Raw genomic sequence first — 22,680 nt, 5'->3', positions numbered from 1 at the left:
AGATGTTATCTGTCTTCCTGTCTCTCTTTTTTTTCTGAATAAAATAAGATTGAATTAAAATTCGGCATAGTAGCGCGAGCTACAGTATGCCTGTCTTAATTTTTTTCTCCCCGTACTCACAGTGTAATCGTACATAGAAGAATCCGACTGCCCACGGGGAATGGGCGTTCCAATCCAGACGGAAGGTGATTGACGGCCAGCTCTGGCACGTCACGCTTCTCCGGAAATAGCCGAAATAGGCTTGGCTCTTCACGGCGCCTGCGCATAGTCTGTGCGCAGGCGCCGTGAAGAGCCGAGACCTACTCCGGCTGTCTTCGCGGAGCGTGACGTGCCAGAGGCGGCCGTCAATCACCCTCCCTCTTGAAAGGAACGCCCATTCCCCGCGGGCAGTCGGATTCTTCTATGTACGATTACACTGTGAGTACGGGGAGAAAAAAATTAAGACAGGCATACTGTAGCTCGCGCTACTATGCCCAATTTTATGCTAAAAAGTTGTTCTGCAGGGTGAAACACCGCTTTAAGAGTTAGGTCTTAAGGGTTGGGAGTAGGCTGTAGGGTTAGATTTAGCCTATGGGGTTAAGGATAGGGCTGTAAGGTAAGGGTATGCCTATAAAGCTAGGCTGCGGGCTATAGGGCTAGGACAGTAAGGTATAGACAGGGCTGTAGGGTTGGAGTAAGTGCCATGGAAAGGTTAGAGTTGTAAGGTAAGGGTATACCTGTGGTGCTAGGGTGTAGGGTTAGGAGAGGGCTGTAGGGTTAGATTTAGGCTATGGGGTTAAGGTTAGGGCTGTAATGTAAGGGTATACCTATAGAGCTAGGCTGTGGGCTATAGGTTAAAGAGAGGGCTCTATGGTTAGAGTTAAGGCAATGGGGTTAAGGTTAGTGTTGTGAGGTAAAGGTATACCTGTGAGGCTAGGGTGAAGGCTATAGGGTTAGTAGAGTTCTGTATGATAAAATATAAAGACAATATTGTTAAGGTTAGGGCTGTAAGGTAAGGGTATACCTATAGGGCTAGGCTGCAGGCTATAGGGTTAGGACAATGGGTTAAGGAGAGGGCTCTTGGATTGGAGTTAAGGCCATGGGGTTAGGGTTAGAGTTGTAAGTTAATGGTATACCTGTGGAGCTAGAGTGCAGGTTAGGAGAGGGCTGTAGGGTTAGATTTGTGCTATGAGGATAAGGTTAGGGCTATAAGGTAAGGGTACGCCTATAGGGCTAGGCTGCAGGCTATAGGGTTAGGATAACAAGGTAAGGAGAGGGCTGTAGGGTTGGAGTTAAAGCCACGGGGTTAAGGTTACATTTGTAAGGCAAGGGTATACCTGTGGAGCTAGGGTGTAGGCTATATGGTTAGGACTGAAGTGTTAGGAGAGGGCTGTGGGGTTATATTTGGTCTATGAGGTTAAGGTTAGGGCTATAAGGTAAGGGAATACCTATAGGGCTAGGCTGGGGGCTATAGGGTTAGGACAATAGGGTAAGGAGAGGGCTCAAGGGTTGGAGTTAAGGCCTTAGGGTTAAGGTTAGAGTTGTATGGTAAGGGTATACCTGTGGGGCTAGGGTGTGAGCTGTAGGTCTAGGACTATTGGGTTAGAAAAGTGCTGTAGGGTAAGAGTTAAGCTATGGGGATAAGGATTTTTTTATCTGAAGAGGTATGGGGATAAAGTTAGGGCTATAAGGTAATGGTATACCTATATGTCTAGGCTGCGGGCAATAGGGTTAGGACAATATGGTAAAGAGGGGGCTGAAGGTTTGGAGTTAGGGCGATAGGATTAAGGTTAGAGTTGTAAGGTACTGGTATACCTGTGGAGCTACGGGGCAGGTTATAGGGTTAGGACTATAGGGTTGGGAGAGGGCTGTATGGCTAGATTTAGGCTATGGGGTTATGGTTAGGGCTGTAAGGTAAAGGTATACCTATAGGGCTACGTTGTGGGCTATAGGGTTAGGGCAATAGGCTAAGGAGAGGACTCTAGGGTTGGAGTTAAGGCCATGGGGTTTTAATGGTAGGGTTGTAAGGTAAGGGTATACCTGTGAGGCTAGGGTGAAGGCTTTAGGGTTACTATAGTTCTGTAGGATTAGATATAAAGGCTATATAGTTAAGGTAAGGGCTGTAAGGTAAAGGTATACTTATAGGGCTAGGCTGGGGGCTATAGGGATAGGACAATAGGGTTCAAGTTAAGGCCATGGGGCTAATGATAGAGTTGTAAGTTAAGGGTATACCTGTGGGGCTAGGGTGTAGGCTGTAGGGTTAAGACTATAGGGTTAGAAACGTGCTGTAGAGTTTGAGTTGGGCTATGGGGATAAGGTTAGGGCTATAAGGTAAGGGCATACCTATAGGGCTAGGCTGCGGGCTATAGGGTTAGGACAATAGGGTAAAGAGGGGGCTGAAGGTTTGGAGGCAGGGCGATGTCATTAAAGTTAGAGTTGTAAGGTATGGGTATTCCTGTGGAGCTAGGATGCGGGTTATAAGGTTAGGACTATAGGGTTGGGAGAAGGCTGTATGGTTAGTTTTAGGCTATGGGGGTAAGGTTAAGGCTGTAATGTTAGGGTATACGTATGGGGCTAGGCTGCGGGCTATAGGGTTAGGACAATAGGGTAAGGAGAAGGCTGTAGGGATAGAGTTAGGGCCATGGGGTTAAGGTTAGAGTTGTAAGCTAAAGGTATACATGCGGGGCTAGGATGCAGACTATAGGGTTAGGACGAGAGGGTTAGAAATGTGTTGTAGGGTTAGAGTTGGGTTATGGGGTTAAAGTTAGGGCTGTAAGGTAAGTACATATCTATAGGTCTAGGGTGCAGGCTATAGAGTTAGGACAGTAGGATTGGGATAGGACTGTATGGTTAGGATGGAGATCTAGGGTTAGGGCTATAGGCTCAAACTAAGATCAGATCTATAGGGTTAGAATAGGGCTGCAGGGTTAAAGGTAGGACGGTAAGGTAAGGGTATGTCTGTAGGGCTAGTGTAAATGTTATACGGATAAGTTAAATCTGTAGGGTTAGGTCAGATCTGTAAAATTAGGTTAGGGATGTAAGGTTAAGACTACATGAATGGGTTATGTATGTATGGTTTGGGTAGGGTTAAAACTGTAGTGACAGTGATTTGTTTTAGAATTCAGGTAGGATTTGGGATCTAGGGTTGGGATTAGGTTGTTGAGCTAGAGCTATAGGCTTATGCCCTAATAGCCCTAACTATAATCCCAACACTGCAAAAAATCACAACCTTGTAGTACTATCTCTAACCATATTATCCTAACTAAGGCCTAAGTCTATCCCTAAAGATAGAGCTAGTCCTAAAGGGATAGACTTAGGGCTATAGGGTCAGAGTTAGGGCAATATAGTTAGAGATAGGACTATAAGGTTGTGATATTTTTGCAGTGTTGGGACTAGAGTTAGGGCTTTAGGGATAGGGCTAGTGCTAAAGGTCTAGTACTAGGACTATAGGGTTAGAATAAGGACCAAGCTGTAATGCTGCGTACAGTCCGACTGACTTTTTCCATAGGAAATTTCCGACCGTGTGTATGCCCCATCAGAGAAATTCCATCGGAAATTCCGATGAATTCCATTGGAGTTTAAATATAGAACATGTTCTATTTTACTCCGATGGAATTCGTCGGAATTCCGATGAGCTTTTAGTCGGGGCAAAAGCCCAATCGTGTGTACGCGGCATTAGAGTTAGTGATGTAGGCCCGGATTCACGTAGCACTTACGCCGGCGTATCTCGAGATACGCCGCGTAAGTGTAAATGTGCGCCGTCGTATCTGTGCGCCGTGCCCACAGAACTAGATACGCCTGAAAATAGGCTTCCTACGACCGACGTAAGTTTCCTACGCCGTCGTATCGTGGGCGCATATTTACGCTGGCCGCAAGGGGCGCTCCCATTGATTTACAATTCGAATATGCAAATGAGTGAGATACGCCGATTCACGAACGTACTTGCGCCCGGCGCATTAATATACGCGGTTTACGTAAGGCTTACGTCCGGCGTATAGTTATTCCCCATCTATGAGGCACAACTCATGCAAAGGTATGGACCAGGGAACAGCCGTCGTATTTTACGTAGTAGTACGTGAATATGGATGGGCGTAGGTTACGTTCACGTCGTAGGCAGTGATTCAACGTATCTTAGGGAGTATTTTCGACGTGATTCTGAGCATGCGCACTGGGATGCGTCCATGGGACGGCGCATGCGCCGTTCGTTCGGCCCATCATTTGCATGGGGTCACGCTTCATTTAAATGGATCACGCCCACTTCCACCTACTTTGAATTAGGCTGGCTTACGCCTACGAATTTACGTTACGCCGGCGCAACGTTGGGAGCAAGTGCTTTGTGAATACTGGCCCGGATTCAGAAAGAAGATACAACGGCGTATCTCCTGATACGCCGTCGTATCTCTTAGTCCGGCCGTCGTATCTATGCGCCTGATTCAGAGAATAAGGTTACGCATAGATCTCCCTAAGATCCGACAGGTGTAAGTGACTTACACCGTCGGATCTTAGGCTGCAATCTCACGCTGGCCGCTAGGTGGCGCTTCCGTTTGTATATGCAAGGAATATGCAAATGAGGAGTTACGCCGATTCAGAAACGAACGACCGCCTGGCGCTTTTTTTTTACGTCGTTTGCGTTCGGCTTTTTCCGGCGTATAGTTACCCCTGCTATATGCGGCGTATCCTATGTTAAGTATGGCCGTCGTTCCCGGGTCGAATTTTGAATTTTTTACGTCGTTTGTGCAAGTCGTTCGCGAATACAGATGGACGTAATTTACGTTCACGTCAAAACCAATGACGTCCTAGCGACGTCATTTGGAGCAATGCACGCTGGGAAAATTTGCGGACGGCGCATGCGCTGTTCGATCGGCGCGGGGACGCGCCTGATTTAAATTTTACACGCCCCCTAGCCGCGGAATTTGAATTCCGCCGGGGGATTTACGATACGCTGCCGCAACTTTAGAGGCAAGTGCTTTCTGAATAAAGCACTTGCCTCAAAAACTTGCGGCGGCGTAACGTAAATCAGATAGGTTACGCGGATCCGCTAACCTATCTGAATCTGGCCCACTGTGCTCGCCGCTCTGCGCTACGTCGGCGTAGCGTATATTCGATACGCTACGCCGGTATACCTATGCACCGCTGTATGTGAATCCGGGCCGTAAAGTTTATGGTACTTTTGTGGTGTTGGGATCAGAGTTAGGACTATATGGTTAGAGTTCGGACCACAATATTGTAATACTTTTGTGGTGTTGGGATTAGGCCTATAAGGTTAGTCCTAAAGGGCAAGGAGTAGGACTGTAGGGTTAGAATTAGGACCACAAGGTCAGAATTAGGATCACAGGATGTAAGGTTATGGTATTATTGTGGTACTGGGATTGGAGTGCAACGAGCCAACTCGTGACTTTCAAAACTACCGCGCCAACTTTATTTTGACGGAAAAAAAAAAACCCCACCAAAATCCAAAGGATACCAATTGCACTTGAGTTATCTAAAAAAAAAAAAAATCTTCTCCTGGGCTAGACGCCCGGTACTACTCATCGAGAGCCACTCACTTACTCACCATAATGCCGGTTAAGAGACAGACGCCTTTCCCGCAGTAGGTGTTTGGCACCATGTCACCATAACCAATGGAGAGGAACGTGATGGAGATCAACCACATGGCACCCAGAAAGTTGCTGGTGACATCCTGCTGGTCGTGGTACCTGTGTGGGAGAAGGAAGAACAATGAGACGTCTGCGTACCGTAGACCCAGCCGCCGCTCTCAGCCATTGACCGATCTTTAACAACCATGGCCCAATTCCTTTGCTAATAGCATGATAGCCTAACGTCTTAAAAGGGGTGTCCACCGCCTGCCCTAAAATGTTTCACTTTTTTATGTAACGCCAGGTTAAACCGCGGAAGTTTAATGTTATTAAATTCGACATAAAAATGTTATAGTCCTTTTTCATTACCCAACGTGTGCCAGGAGCACGTCTAGAGGACATTCTGGCACCCGTGTCCTTCCGTACATGATTTTCTACCCATTTATTTTTGATCCTTTCGCCCGGGTTTATTCTTCTTATTGGCTAATCTGTCCCTACCTTTCCCTTCGTGTCTGCACTTAATCACTCCACTAAACTTGGTCTCATTAATCCCTAGGGGTATGAAAAAGGGTTCCTCCTCCAGTCACTCTTAAAGTGGTTGTAATCCTCACACATGAAGCATATCCCTCTATAGTGTGTACTTGCCTCAATCCAAAGCACTAAGTGTCATTTTCTGTCCGCTGCCTCCTTCCTCTGCCATCTGCATTAGGAAAATTCTGACACCAAGAGAAAAATGGTGACAGGGGGGAGGGAGCTTCAGCTGATTGACTGCCTCGGCTCTGTTCCTGTGTGCCACATTAGTGCACTTAAAACAACACAATTAAGTAACGTCCATGATACTTTTTTCTTCCAACATAGGGTGACCAGACATCCCCGGTTTCCGGGGACAGTCCCCGGATTGAGAGACACTCCCTGGAGCCAGTCTGTCTGCTGATTTGTCCCCGGATTGAGAACACTGTCTCCGGAAGCCAGTCTGTCCCCTGATTTGTCCCCGGATTGAGAACACTGTCCCCGGAGCCAGTCTGTCCCCTGATTTGTCCTCGGATTGAGAACACTGTCCCCGGAGCCAGTCTGTCCGCTGATTTGTCCCGGATTGAGAACACTGTCTCCTGATTTGTCCCCGGATTGAGAACACTGTCCCCGGAGCCAGTCTGTCCCCTGATTTGTCCCGGATTGAGAACACTGTCCCCGGAGCCAGTCTGTCCCCTGATTTGTCCCGGATTGAGAACACTGTCCCCGGAGCCAGTCTGTCCGCTGATTTGTCCCGGATTGAGAACACTGTCCCCGGAGCCAGTCTGTCCCCTGATTTGTCCCGGATTGAGAACACTGTCCCCGGAGCCAGTCTGTCCCCTGATTTGTCCCGGATTGAGAACACTGTCCCCGGAGCCAGTCTGTCCGCTGATTTGTCCCCGGATTGAGAACACTGTCCCCGGAGCCAGTCTGTCCCCTGATTTGTCCCGGATTGAGAACACTGTCCCCGGAGCCAGTCTGTCCCCTGATTTGTCCCCGGATTGAGAACACTTACCCCGGAGCCAGTCTGTCCCCTGATTTATCCCGGATTGAGAACACTGTCCCCGAATTGCAGTGGCATGGGGGGGGGGGGGGATCGGGCACCTGGTACTTTCCCCCCTCAGGTGCAACATTTAGGGGGGGTGCAAAATTATAACTGTGCCCCCCAAGCGTGCTGTGTCCCCCCCCCGCCCAGGGACTGTTGTGGTCCTGCCTGTCCCCACATGATCCCTCTGGTACGGGCGGCCCGTGTATGTGTGTGAGAACGGTGGAGAGGAGGGATGTTGCAGAGCGTACAGCGGCTATTAGAGAAGCTCTCGGTGGGGGATACCGAGGAGCGGCTAGGTGTCAGGAACAGTACCATTCTTCTCGGTACAAGCAGTACTGGTACACAATGGTCTAGCAAGACAACCATCAGTACAAGCATGAATGCTACCTTCAAAAACCCGAAGAGAAAATCTCATAAAATATAGAGAGAAAAAACAAACAAGCGACTGCGTACCTCTAGTGACCACCTACAATCCAGCACTAGAAGGGATAAAAAAGATAACCAAAGAGCCGCAACCCATCATAACAGAGGATGAAATGCCGAAAGGAATCTTCCAACCAGTGTTGGTCTTCAGGCAACCAACCGACCTCAGACATAAATGAATCAGCAGGAAACTCCATTCTGGTTGTGAGTGTCACCGGCGCAAAAGAAAATAAATAAATAAATGTGAACTGTGATCTGCTGCAGTACTGTGTGCCCTTAGTGGGGGTCAATAGTGCTCTAAGAAGAAAAATGTTACTGCGCTGATCTAATTATCCAGAGGTATTTAATCTCTGGGAATATGGACATAAGTGAAATATCAGGGCCACAATGTACCCAATCTTAAGTGTGAATAACCTGAATACAAACAATAAAAAATATAAGAAATATATGAGACATACAAATGTGACACAGTGATTTCAAACTTAAATCATATATCTAGATCAGTGTATCAGCATACAATCCATATGCCACAGTGCTTCTATGAGAAAAATGGCTGTTGCTGCTACTGACCAACCAAATAGTGAAAACAATACGAAAGATATTACAAAAAAATATATTATATATATATATATATGTGTGTGTAAAAACCCAATATGCGGTACGCCAACTGCACCGTGAGTTGTCCAATAACCAATATTGGAACAAAATAAAATAAATATCAATAAAAGTGAAATAATTATCAAACAACCATACAAATGTGCAATGTGCTGGCTGCACTTAAAAATAGTCCAAATGGCAGGCAATCTTGCTCTTATACAATAGGTTCCAGCAAACACAAGGTTCAATGTTGGTAATGCTGTATACAGGAAAGTGCCGCTATCTCTTCCACCCGACAAAGATGTGCCACCATCACCAATGGTTAAAATCAACACTCACCAGACCCCAGATATTATTAGGCTCCAAAGTGGTGTCTTTTCTTTGTCGGTCAGTGGGTGTTGCCTCCTTTTCCCTTTTACAAGGTGTCATCAATTCCTCAAAAACAAGGGGCTCATCATGGTGTAGTATATTAAAATATGTATTTATTTAAAAAAGGTAAAAAAATATAACACTTACAATATAAAGTGCCTCTGACCGGCACTGAGTGTCTTTGGCAGTGTCAACCGTTAAAAGCCGCTGACCAGCATTTAAGTGGCGTCCTAAGAGGTGTGCTTGCCCCGCTGTGCTCCGCATGTATTGCTACAAGGGGTCCGTGCGCGCTGGTGTGTTGCACCCTCAATGTGTGTGTCCAAACAGCCTCTTCGCGTTTCGCTAGTTGCGTCGTCAGGAGAGCTCTCCTGACGACGCAACTAGCGAAACGCGAAGAGGCTGTTTGGACACACACATTGAGGGTGCAGCACACCAGCGCGCACGGACCCCTTGTAGCAATACATGCGGAGCACAGCGGGGCAAGCACACCTCTTAGGACGCCACTTAAATGCTGGTCAGCGGCTTTTAACGGTTGACACTGCCAAAGACACTCAGTGCCGGTCAGAGGCACTTTATATTGTAAGTGTTATATTTTTTTACCTTTTTTAAATAAATACATATTTTAATATACTACACCATGATGAGCCCCTTGTTTTTGAGGAATTGATGACACCTTGTAAAAGGGAAAAGGAGGCAACACCCACTGACCGACAAAGAAAAGACACCACTTTGGAGCCTAATAATATCTGGGGTCTGGTGAGTGTTGATTTTAACCATTGGTGATGGTGGCACATCTTTGTCGGGTGGAAGAGATAGCGGCACTTTCCTGTATACAGCATTACCAACATTGAACCTTGTGTTTGCTGGAACCTATTGTATAAGAGCAAGATTGCCTGCCATTTGGACTATTTTTAAGTGCAGCCAGCACATTGCACATTTGTATGGTTGTTTGATAATTATTTCACTTTTATTGATATTTATTTTATTTTGTTCCAATATTGGTTATTGGACAACTCACGGTGCAGTTGGCGTACCGCATATTGGGTTTTTACACACACATATATATATATATATAATATATTTTTTTGTAATATCTTTCGTATTGTTTTCACTATTTGGTTGGTCAGTAGCAGCAACAGCCATTTTTCTCATAGAAGCACTGTGGCATATGGATTGTATGCTGACACACTGATCTAGATATATGATTTAAGTTTGAAATCACTGTGTCACATTTGTATGTCTCATATATTTCTTATATTTTTTATTGTTTGTATTCAGGTTATTCACACTTAAGATTGGGTACATTGTGGCCCTGATATTTCACTTATGTCCATATTCCCAGAGATTAAATACCTCTGGATAATTAGATCAGCGCAGTAACATTTTTCTTCTTAGGAAACTCCATTCTGATTACAGGAACACGAAAAAGGGAACAAAACCTTCAATGATGAACGCTGAAAGCTGTAACATGACACCAATGATCATTTTAGTTGGCTGTAAGGGTGGCATTCTTCACATTGATCACCAATGTAAGGGACATTCTTCCCACTGATCACCAATGTAAGGGACATTCTTCCCACTGATCACCAATGTAAGGGACATTCTTCCCACTGATCACCAATGTAAGGAACATTCTTCCCACTGATCACCAATGTAAGGAACATTCTTCCCACTGATCACCAATGTAAGGAACATTCTTCTCACTGATCACCAATGTAAGGGACATTCTTCCCACTGATCACCAATGTAAGGGACATTCTTCCCACTGATCACCAATGCAAGGACCATTCTTCTCACTGATCACCAATGTAAGGGACATTCTTCTCACTGATCACCAATGTAAGGAACATTCTTCCCACTGATCACCAATGTAAGGGACATTCTTCCCACTGATCACCAATGTAAGGGACATTCTTCCCACTGATCACCAATGTAAGGGACATTCTTCCCACTGATCACCAATGTAAGGAACATTCTTCCCACTGATCACCAATGTAAGGAACATTCTTCCCACTGATCACCAATGTAAGGAACATTCTTCTCACTGATCACCAATGTAAGGGACATTCTTCCCACTGATCACCAATGTAAGGGACATTCTTCCCACTGATCACCAATGCAAGGACCATTCTTCTCACTGATCACCAATGTAAGGGACATTCTTCTCACTGATCACCAATGTAAGGAACATTCTTCCCACTGATCATCAATGTAAGGAACATTCTTCCCACTGATCACCAATGTAAGGAACATTCTTCTCACTGATCACCAATGTAAGGAACATTCTTCCCACTGATCACCAATGTAAGGAACATTCTTCCCACTGATCACCAATGTAAGGGACATTCTTCCCACTGATCACCAATGTAAGGGACATTCTTCCCACTGATCACCAATCTAAGGGACATTCTTCCCACTGATCACCAATGTAAGAGACATTCTTCTCACTGATCACCAATGTAAGGGACATTCTTCTCACTGATCACCAATGTAAGGGACATTCTTCTCACTGACCACCAATGTAAGGAACATTCTTCTCACTGATCACCAATGTAAGGGACATTCTTCCCACTGATCACCAATGTAAGGGACATTCTTCCCACAGATCACCAATGTAAGGGACATTCTTCTCACTGATCACCAATGTAAGGGACATTCTTCCCACTGATCACCAATGTAAGGAACATTCTTCTCACTGATCACCAATGTAAGGGACATTCTTCTCACTGATCACCAATGTAAGGGACATTCTTCTCACTGATCACCAATGTAAGGGACATTCTTCTCACTGATCACCAATGTAAGGGACATTCTTCCCACTGATCACCAATGTAAGGGACATTCTTCTCACTGATCACCAATGTAAGGGACATTCTTCTCACTGATCACCAATGTAAGGGACATTCTTCTCACTGATCACCAATGTAAGGGACATTCTTCTCACTGATCACCAATGTAAGGGACATTCTTCTCACTGATCACCAATGTAAGGGACATTCTTCTCACTGATCACCAATGTAAGGGACATTCTTCTCACTGATCACCAATGTAAGGAACATTCTTCTCACTGATCACCAATGTAAGGGACATTCTTCCCACTGATCACCAATGTAAGGAACATTCTTCTCACTGATCACCAATGTAAGGAACATTCTTCTCACTGATCACCAATGTAAGGAACATTCTTCCCACTGATCACCAATGTAAGGAACATTCTTCCCACTGATCACCAACGTAAGGAACATTCTTCCCACTGATCACCAATGTAAGGAACATTTAACCAATGACCACAGTGGACTATTCTTATCAGGAGTTCCCCGAGTACTGAAAATTATTTCAAGGGTTCCCCTGGGGTCAGGGTTGAGAAAGGCTCCGGTATACCGTCTAGCAATGACTAAGATCATCTGAATTAATCAGGCCAATCCAGCTGGCTAATGCGTTTTTTAAATATGGCGACTCAACCACAGACCTTATGAGATTGCCCCTCAAAGTGTTCCTGCTTTTCAATTTCAACAATATAACTGAATCATGAAGTTTGATTGCTCTATCAGACTGCCTCGCGTACGTACGGCCGTCTTTAAGAAAATTGTGCAATTTAACGGCAATTTCAAGGGAAAAGATTGCGAAGATTATGATGTGCCATCACACAGATTGACAAGATGGACAGCATGATAATAGGAATCGATGGTCTTTATTTCCGATGGCGCTCACAATTATCATTTCAGATCTCCTAGCGAGTAATATGAGGCACCTTCGGTGTATGGAGGCCCTTATTACTGCTCTGCTTGTTTTCATCCCCCTGACTTTGACCTGCTCAGCTATGACACGTTGAAGAGGAGGCCCGCGCTTATGTATTTTTTTTCACTTGGAATGTAGAGTGTGGGTCTTCGGGCCTACCCTAAAGTCTAGGGGGGGTGCCCCTTATGTCCCTTCCTCCCCTGCCTTGGTTGGGTCTCTCTTCAGGAGAGTCCCTCACCTAGTACTCCTTGGTTGGCTTTGGCTGATCATGAAGAACAGGGTCCACTAGACCCTTGGGCTAGGTGGACCTAAATGTCTCTTTCCCTCATCAGAAGTCTTGCACTTAAAGTCTAGGGGCCTACTCTGAAGTTTAGGGTGAGGATGTGTGGCCCTTATGTCCCTTCCTCCCCTGCCTTGGTTGGGTCTCTCTTTGGGAGAGCCCCTCACCTAGTACTCCCTGGTTGGCTTTGCCTGATCAAAAAGAAAGGGGTCCACTGGGCCTTTGGTCTAGGTGGACCTAGGGGTGTCTTGTCCCCACCAGGAGTCCTGTGCCTGAAATCTATGCACCCACCCTGAAGTTTAGGGGGAGGATGTGTGGCCCTTATATCCCTTCCTCACCTGCCCTGGTTGGGTCTCTCTTTGTGAGAGCCCCTCACCTAGTACTCGAGGAGGAGACACGGGGGGAAGCTGCCAAGGAGGAGACGTGGGGGGAAGCCGCCGAGGAGGAGACGCGGGGGGAAGCCGCCGAGGAGGAGACACGGGGGGGGGAGCAGCCGAGGAGGAGACACAGGGGGGGAGCTGCCAAGGAGGAGACACGGGGGGGAAACAGCCGAGGAGGAGAGACAGGGGGGAAGCTGCCAAGGAGGAGACACGGGGGGGAAACAGCCGAGGAGGAGACACAGGGGGGAAGCTGCCAAGGAGGAGACATGGGGGGAAGCTGCTGAGGAGGAGACACAGGGAGGAAGCTGCTGAGGAGGAGACACGGGGGAAAGCCGCCGAGGAGGAAACATGGGGGGAAGCTCCCGAGGAGGAGACACGGGGGGAAGCAGCCGAGGAGGAGACACAGGGGGGAAGCTGCCAAGGAGGAGACATGGTGGAAGCTGCCCGTGACCTGGATGGGGTTGGCGCGGGGCTGTTTTTTTTTGGCGGACGGCCAAGCGACGGGAGGGGGTGGGGGGGGTTTGATCGATAGACCGATCAACAGGGGCCACTGCTCCCGATCATGGCCTATTCAAGCGAATGGAGTTGTTCTGCAAGCACCATGAACAGGGTTGTGCGGGGGTCCAAGGGGGTTAAAGCGGGAATACGACGCCACCTGTCAAACACCTATGAAAAGCAATCCAAGCACTTGCATCACTCGAATAGGCCACGTTTGGTGGGCACTAAAGCTGCTGAAAGCGACGAAGGGGGGGGGGGAATAAGTCCTGCCGCAAAGCGGGTAGCAGTTGGGGGATGGGGCGTGGTAAAAGCGCCATAAAAGTTAGATTCTCCTGATTTTCGCCTTCCCCCGGATCCGGCTGTCGGATTATTTTCCCGTCTGTAGTAGTAATGGGTGGTATCACGTGTCTGTTTACCTGCAGAGAACGCTCAGCGGAGTCCTCCTTTAATGAGGGATTCTTGTGTGTAATGAGTCTATTGACTGAAGTGTGATCTCCGCTAATTAAAGTGGGATTTACATTCTTACCTCCCATAATCCCCCTCCGTACATCCAAACCTCAAACACAGATGGGCACACTTATGGAGACGGCAAATAATGGCTCCCGCGGGCCAATCAGAGCCTTCCGTCTGTTCCGTATGGAGAAATGATGACGCACGCTCCGCATACACAGACAACCAGTCAGCTCCATCGCACACCCGTGTAATTATTACCGGGCTGATAAAGAAGCCGAGGTCACCTTCAGGGAAAACTCCATCAGAACATGAGATGAAGAGACAGAGCAGCTGAAGTTCTGAGCAAATCTTAAAAGAAGAGTTTGGCTGGCCCCTTCCCACCTCTTACTCTAACTACTGGGGGGTAAATCTCCCCATTGTGGGAGGGGCAGAGACACAAACTACTGGAGGGAAATCTCACCATTGTGGGAGGGGCAGAGACACAAACTACTGGAGGGAAATCTCACCATTGTGGGAGGGGCAGAGACACAAACTACTGCAGGAAATCTCCCCATTGTGGGAGGAGCAGAGACACAAACTACTGCAGGAAATCTCCCCATTGTGGGAGGAGCAGAGACACAAACTACTGCAGGAAATCTCTGCCTTGTGGGAGGGGCAGAGACAAACTACTGGGAGAAATCTCAGCATTGTGGGAGGAGCAGAGACACAAACTACTGCAGGAAATCTCCCCATTATGGGAGGGGCAGAGACACAACCACTGTGGGAAATCTCATTGTGGGAGGGGCAGAGACACAACTACTGGGGCGAATCTCCTCATTGTGGGAGGGGCAGAGACACAAACTACTGCAGGAAAATCTCTGCCTTGTGGGAGGGACAGAGTAACAAACTACTACAGGAAATCTCCCCATTGTGGGAGGGGCAGAGACACAAACTACTACAGGAAATCTCACCATTGTGGGAGGAGCAGAGACACAAACTACTGCAGGAAATCTCCCCATTGTGGGAGGGGCAGAGACACAACTACTGGGGCAAATCTCCTCATTGTGGGAGGGGCAGAGACACAAACTACTGCAGGAAAATCTCTGCCTTGTGGGAGGGATAGAGACACAAACTACTGGGGGAAATCTTATTGTGGGAGGGGCATAGACACAAACTACAGCAGGAAATCTCCCCATTGTGGGAGGGGCAGAGACACAATTACTGGGGCAAATCTCCTCATTGTGGGAGGGGCAGAGACACAATTACTGGGGCAAATCTCCTCATTGTGGGAGGGGCAGAGACACAAATTACTGCAGGAAAATCTCACCATTGTGGGAGGGGCAGAGACACAAACTACTGCAGGAAAATTTCACCATTGTGGGAGGGGCAGAGACACAAATTACTGCAGGAAAATCTCACCATTGTGGGAGGGGCAGAGACACAAACTACTGCAGGAAAATTTCACCATTGTGGGAGGGGCAGAGACACAAACTACAGGGGGAAATCTCTTAATTGTGTGAGGGGCAGAGACACAAACTAATGCAGGAAATCTCCCCATTTTGGGAGGGGCAGAGACACAACTACTGGGGCAAATCTCCTCATTGTGGGAGGGGCAGAGACACAAACTACTGCGGGAAATCTCCCCATTGTGGGAGGGACAGAGACACAACTTCTGGGGCAAATCTCCTCATTTTGGGAGGGGCAGAGACACAAACTACTGCAGGAAAATCTCTGCCTTGTGGGAGGGGCAGAGACACAAACTACTGTGGACAGTTGGGGCTTATTATCTAAACTGGCCCTGGCATCTATCATACCCTCCTCACCTCTCACAGACACGTACGGTCCAGGCAGCGATAATCCACAGCGATATGCTGAAGACCAGCAGGACGGTTCCAGGGCAGATGGTCATTAAGGTCTTCATGACGAAACGGGTGTTGAAGTTGATCTTGTTGAGCGCCCCGATGCTGCGGGAAGAGGCGTCCGTAAAAAGTTTACTGTGCAAGAGCATGACGCGGGCGATCAGGTAGAGCCTCAGAAACATGGGGATGGAGAGGATAATGTCCACGTCGGCCTCGGCCTGTGAAGGGGTGTAGGAGAAGGCCAGGCGGGCGTTCCAGAAGAACTTGTACTCCCCGGGAATGGGGTGGATGGCACAGATGAGCAGCTCCAGGCTGATGTAGAATATCCGCTCGTAGGTCATCGCGATCCGCCAGTCGTCTGCGCCATTGTCGATGACGAATAGCTGGAAAAGAAGGAAAAAAGAGAGAGACGAATGTAAGAAAGTGAATTTTTAAAGGATCAACGCACTCAAAACTTTTTCAGTGTTTGGTGGAGAGGATTCCGGACGAGCCCCCACATGAACCCTCTTACAGTCCCTTAAAGCAGAACTCAGCTTCCCTTCAGTCTTGCGCAGTTGTAATAGCTCCTCCCCCTGGACTGAAATGGCTTACTCTGATTTCACTGCACACTGGGGTGGATTCAGGTACTGCTGCGCACTTCTTACGGTGGCGCAGCGTTACGTTTTTACGCTACGCCTCCGTAAATTACTTGCGCTACGCTTGATTCAGGAAGCAGTATCTCCGTAATTTGCGGAAGGCGCTCCGTAAAAATGGCCGGCGTAAGCACGCGTAATTTAAATGATCCCGTAGGGGGCGTGGATCATTTAAATTAGGCGCGTTCCCGCGCCGAACGTAGTGCGCATGCTCCGTCGGGAAACTTTCCCGACGTGCATTGCGGCAAATGAAGTTGCAAGGACGTCATTTGCTTTAACGTGAACGTAAATGGCGTCCAGCGCCATTCACGATTCACTTACGCAAACGACATAATTTTCAAACATCGCGACGCGGGAACGACGGGTATACTTAGCATTGGCTGCCCCTGCTAATAGCAGGAGCAGCCTTACGCGGAACCCGACGAACGCAAACGACGTAAAATGCGTACGCAGGGCGCGCGTAGGGTTGTGAATCGGCGTGAGTATGCAATTTGCATACTCTACGCTGACCACTACGGGAACGCCACCTAGCGGCCATCGTAAGAATGCAGCCTGCGATACGACGGCATAAGAGCCTTATGCCAGTCATATCTTAGGCTGCAGTCGGCGTAACAAGCTTTCTGAATACAGAAAAGTCGTTACGCCGGCGCAACTAAGCAATTGCGCTGCGTAACTATGGATACGCAGACGCAATTGCTTACTGAATCCACCCCACTGTGAGCTTCTCACAATGTGCATTAGAATCTGCAGCAAGTCAGAGCCCCGCCCAATTTCCTGACACGGGGACATCCTGTATCATCATCACCCTGACCCCGCCTCTTTCATTCATTGGATTTCAGTTCTTTCAATCGCGGAGGCTTAGCATCATATGTGGGCGGTACGTATGCACATGCAGTGTGCCTAGGAACGCCCACTCCCCCCAGACTAAAACCGCCCACCAAGGTATTTTGATATTCGCATAACTCCTCCCACTGCTTGCACCAGGACTTTCTATTCATTCATTGGATTTCCGTTCTAATCATGAAGGCTCAGTATCAAATGTGGGCGTTACCTATGCAAATACAGCCTACCTAGGAATGCCTACTCCCCCAGACTGATACCCACCCATCAAGGCATTTTGAGATTTGCATAACTCCTCCCACTGCCCATATCGGGTTTGTTTGCCGCCCCCCCTCAAAAAATAGAGCACCAGCTGCCACCGAGGCTCAGTATCGAATGTGGGCGTTACCTATGCAAATACAGACTGCTTAGGAACGCCCACTCCTCCAGACTGATACTCGCCCATCATGGTATTTTGATATTTGCATAACTCCTCCCACTGCTCTTCTTATTTATTCATTGAATTTCCGTTCTTCCAATCATGGAGGCTCAGCATCGAATGTGGGCATTACCTATGCAAATGCAGCCTGCCTAGCAACGCCCACTCCTCTAGACTGATACCCGCCCATCAGTGCTGAGGGCTCATGAGAGGGAGTACCGAGGCAGTGTGCTGTGATGGTTTCAGGAGGCCCCTCCCACCAGCCATGCATTGCAAAGAGAAGCACAGAGATAAAATAAGATATCTTATCTAAAATAAGATATGCAATAAAAATAGAAACATTTTATTCATAAATGTAATTAGCATGTTGATGAGGGAAGGAGGGAGGAACCAGGGAAGGCAAAATGTACAGCGCCTTGAAAAATAATTCACACCCCTTGAAATTTCCCACATTGTGTCATGTTACACCCAAAAACGTAAATGTATTTTATTGGGATTTTATGTGAGAGACCCCCCCATAGTGTCACATAATTGTGAAGTGGAAGGAAAATTATACAAATAAATATGTGAAAAGTGGAACCAATTGCCTTCAGAAATCACCTAATTAGTAAATAAAGTCTACCTGTGTGTAATGTCATCTCAGTTATAAATACAGCTGTTCTGTGAAGCCCTCAGAGGTTTGTTAGAGAACCTTAGTGAACAAACAGCATCATGAAGGCCGAGGAACACACCAGACAGGTCAGGGATAAAGTTGTGGGGAAGTATAAAGCAGGGTTGGGTTATAAAAAAAAAAATCTCCCAAGCTTTGAAGATCTCACGGAGCTTCTGTTCAATCCATCATCGGAAAATGGAAAGAGTATGGCACAACCGCAAACCTACCAAGACATGGACGTCCACCTAAACTGACCGGGCCGGGCGAGGAGAGCATTCATCAGAGAAGCAGCCAAGAGGTCCATGGTAACTCTGGAGGAGCTGCACAGCTCAGGGGGGAGAATCTGTCCACAGGACAACTATTAGTGGTCTCTCCACAAATCTGCCCTTTATGGAAGAGTGACAAGAAGAAAGACATTGGAGAAAGAAAGACATAAGAAGTCCTGTTTGCAGTTTGTGAGAAGCCATGTGGGGGAGGGGACACAGCAAACACGTAGGGGAGGGGACACAGCAAACATGTGGAAGACGGTGCTCTGGTCACATGACACAAAAATTCAACGTTTTGGCCTAAAAGCAAAATGCTGTGTGTGGGGGGAAAACTAACACCGCACATCACCCTGAACACACCATCCCCACCGTGAAACATGGTGGTGGCAGCATCATGTGGTAGGGATGCTTTTCTTCAGGAGGGACAGGGAAGCTGGTCAGAGTTGATGGGAAGATGGTTGGAGACAAATACAGGACAATCTTAGATGAAAACCTGTTAGAGTCTGCAAAAGACTTGAGACCAGGGGCGGATAGGTTCACCTTCCAGCAGGAAAACGACCCTAACGTACAGCCAGAGCTACAATGGAATGGTTTAGATCAAAGTATATTCATGTGTTAGAATGGTCCAGTCACAGTCCAGACCTAAATCCCATTGAGAATCTGTGGCAAGACTTGAAAATTGCTGATCACAGACGCTCTCCATCCAATCTGACAGAGCTTGTAATATTTTCCAAAGAAGAATGGGCAGCCTTCTAGGTAACAGCATTTTACACGAGAGGCCTGGCTGGCGATGGGGCTGCAGACGGAAGGGTAAAGCACGACTTCCTGGCATTTATTTTTAGGCCATCTCGGCTTCTGTTCAGCGAGATCCACAACCTAATAATTAGAATGCAAACAAACAACAAGTTTTTTATTTTTACTATTTCCTCCCATCTGTGAGAACGCGTCTGCATCCCTTCAGTGATTCCCATATAAAATATTTTTTTTTTATCTCCGAATTTGCACTTCTTTTCCTTTTTAATTGTAGCTTTTTAGAGCTGCTTCATTAAACCCACCTGTTCTCTATGTAAATAGCGTCCCCCCCCCCCATTATTTAATGCAGATGAAGCGGCAGATTCATCAGACGCGGCTGTTTATGGAGCTGATGGTAATTATGCGCATTAATGTGAGCGCTTTGTCACCAGAACCTGCGACGATGAAGATGATGATGGAGTGACAGCGGGAGGTTGAGAAACTCTTGTCAAGGTTTTTGATGCACGGCCGGGCCAAGGGGTAGGCAGAGGTGGCAGCTGCCTTGAGCGCTTCGGCAGCAGAGGGCTCAAAAGGGGAGGACCTGTAACTTACACTGCTGAAGAAGTTCACAGTTCAAGGAGGAGGGGGGTCAAATTTGGGTGCCTTGGGTGCTAAAGGACCTTGTCCTGGTGTGGCAGCCCTTTTGTACCCTGTGCCGACATGGCAAAGTCAGTGCTGTCACTGTTGTTAGAACTTGGGTTAGATACTGTGTTTTAGGTCAAAAGATATCTCTGGTAGTCTTTGGACAAGGTCTTAATTGCTGGGGGGAAAAAAGTCGGCCATGTATTACTTGGAAGGGAGGAGGATGGTCGGCAGTAATGCAAAGATGGAGGCCAGTAGGGACAGCTCAAAGGATAGAGGTGAGTCAGAGGAGATCGAAATATGGAAGCTATTCAGAGATTATGGATAGATTGAGGATGAACAAGAGTACTGGAAGGATTAAGGCCAGTTTGCGGATCTGGAAGAATGAGTGAGTGAGTAACTTGTATAGCGCAACAAATGCGAACTTAATCGCCACAAGGCGCTTGACATCCAGAGTCGTACCGGTCCTTCAGAAGAGGTGGGTCTTTAGTTTTTTCCTAAAGGCCCGATGGTTTTCCTCCAAGCGGATGATAGAGAGTAGAGCATTCCAGAGCCGAGGTCCTTGGACCGAAAATCTGCCTTCCCCCTTCGATTTGTAGCGGATTTAGGAATTTGGAGAAGGTTTTGGTTGGTTGACAGGAGCACGCGCTTGGTGACGTGAATGGGAATGGGGGTTGGTGAGTCGTACTGGAAGGATGGAGGCCACTCGGAAGAATTCGAAGAATAGGGGGCATTTATAGGAAGCAGAAGGATGGAGGACAGTCTCGGGTACTGGAAGGATGAGACCAGCCAGGGGAGTTGGAAGGTTGGTGGTTGGTGAGTGGATATAGAAAAATGGAAGCCAACCAGGGAGCTGATAGAGTCTGCTGAGTAGAGATGAAAGTGTGAAAAGTGAAGGCCAATCAGAGGAGCTGGAAGGATGGGGGTTGGTGAGTTGTACTGGAAGGATGGCCATTTAGAAGATTTGGAAGTATAGGGGGCATTTATAGGAAACAGAAGGATGGAGCCCAATCGGAGGAGATCGAAATATGGAGGGCAATTTAGAGATGCTGGATAGATAAAGGAGTAATAAGAGTACTGGAAGGATTAAGGCCAGTTTGCGGAGCTGGAAGGATGGAGGTTGGTGAGTTGTCCTGGAAGGATGGAGACCACTCGGAAGAATTAGAAGAATAGGGGTCATTCATAGGAGGCAGAATGACGAAGCATAGTCTCTGGTACTGGAAGGATGAGACCAGCCAGGGGAGTTGGAAGAATGGATGTTGGTGAGTGGATATAGAAAAATAGAAGCCAACCAGGGAGCTGATAGAGCCTGCTAAGTTAGAGACAAAAAGTGTGAAAAGTGAAGGCATTTATAGGAAACAGAAGGATGGAGCCCAATCGGAGGAGATCGAAATATGGAGGCCATTCAGAGATGCTGGATAGATAGGGAGGTGGAAGAATGGATGTTGGTAAGTGGATGTAGAAAAATGGAAGTCAACCAGGGAGCTGATAGGCCGAGTAGAGATAAAACTGTGAATCCCTGTCAGTGAAATTGGAAGGACAGAAGATCTTCAGTTGTGCTGGAAGGATAGAGGCTAGCCAGAAAAGCTGAATGAATGGAGGTTAGTATGGGTAAATTGGAAGGATAGAGGCCATTCAGAGGAATTGGAAGCAAGGAGTTTAGTTAGTAGATGTAGAAAAATAGCAGCCAACCATGGAGCTGAAAGAAATCGAGTCTGGAGGGTAGAGTCAATGTCAGAGTCGATGGCCAGTAAGTGGGGTTGGAAGGATGGAAGATGCTTAATAGTACTGGAGTGGTGGTGGCCAGCCAGAGGAACTGGAAGGATGGAGACCAGTCAGGGAAGGATGGACGTTGCTGAGTGAATGTAGAAAAATGGAAGCCAATCAGAGAGTTAAGAGTCTGGTGAGGAGAGCTGAAAGCCAGTCAGTGGAGTTGGAATGATAAAGATGTTCAGTTGTGCTGGAAGAATGAAGCCAGAAAAACTAAAAGAATGAAGGATAGAGGCCAGTCAGGGAAGTTGGAAGGATGGAGGTTGTTGACTGGATGTAGAAAAATTGAAGCCATCTGTGGAGTTGGATAAATATAATGTGGGCAGTAGAGTCAGTGTCGGAGGCCAATCAATGGAGTTGATGGAAGGATGGAAGATGCTCAGTGGTACTGGAGTGATGGAGGCCAGCGAAAGGTACTGAAAGGAAGGACCTTAGTAAGGGGAGTTGGATGGATGGATTAAGGTTGGTTTTAGAAAAATGGAGACCGACCAGGAAGCTAAAAATTCAAAGACTGGTGAGTGAAGCTGAAATAATAAAGGGCAGTCAGTGGAGTTGGAAGAATTAGAAATGATCAGTGTTGCCTGAAGGATAAAGACCACACAAAGATACCCAAAAAATGGAGACTAGCCAGGGGAGGTGAAAGGATGGAGGTTGTTGGTTGGTTCTAGAAAGGTAGATGCCAATCATGAAGCTGAAGAGATAACGTCTGGTAAGTGGAGGTGAAGAACAAATGCCAGTCAGTGGAGTTGGAAGAATGGAATATGATCAGTGGTGCCCAAAGGACGAAGGCCAACCAAAGACACTAAAAGAATGGAGACTATTAAGGGGAGGTGAAATGGTGGAGGTTGTTGGTTGGTTCTAGAAAGGTAGAGGCCAATCAGGAAGCCGAAGAGATAAAGTCTGGTGAGTGGAGCTGAAGAACAAAGGCCAGTCAGTGGAGTTGGAAGAATGGAAGATGATCAGTGGTGCCCGAAGGTTGAAGACCACCCAAAGATACTAAACGAAAAAATGGAGACTAGCCAGGAGAGGTGAAAGGATG

The 22,680-nt window shown here is 47.3% G+C and overlaps 1 protein-coding gene across 1 annotated transcript in view; it reads right to left on the bottom strand.

The window, feature by feature from the left end:
• The window catches only part of KCNN3 (potassium calcium-activated channel subfamily N member 3), an 81,360-nt gene that overhangs the window by 32,246 nt on the left and 26,434 nt on the right, over nucleotides 1-22,680 (bottom strand). Inside the window, exons 2-3 of the mRNA XM_040332202.1 lie at nucleotides 15,654-16,072; nucleotides 5,534-5,675 (exon numbers count right to left, since the gene is read on the bottom strand). Coding sequence (XP_040188136.1) covers nucleotides 5,534-5,675; nucleotides 15,654-16,072 — 561 coding nt within the window. The remainder of the gene's footprint in view (nucleotides 1-5,533; nucleotides 5,676-15,653; nucleotides 16,073-22,680) is intronic.

The sequence above is a fragment of the Rana temporaria genome, chromosome 13, assembly GCF_905171775.1.
Source record: "Rana temporaria chromosome 13, aRanTem1.1, whole genome shotgun sequence".
Classification (NCBI taxonomy): domain Eukaryota; kingdom Metazoa; phylum Chordata; class Amphibia; order Anura; family Ranidae; genus Rana; species Rana temporaria.
This window is presented reverse-complemented; position numbering and strand designations above follow the sequence as displayed.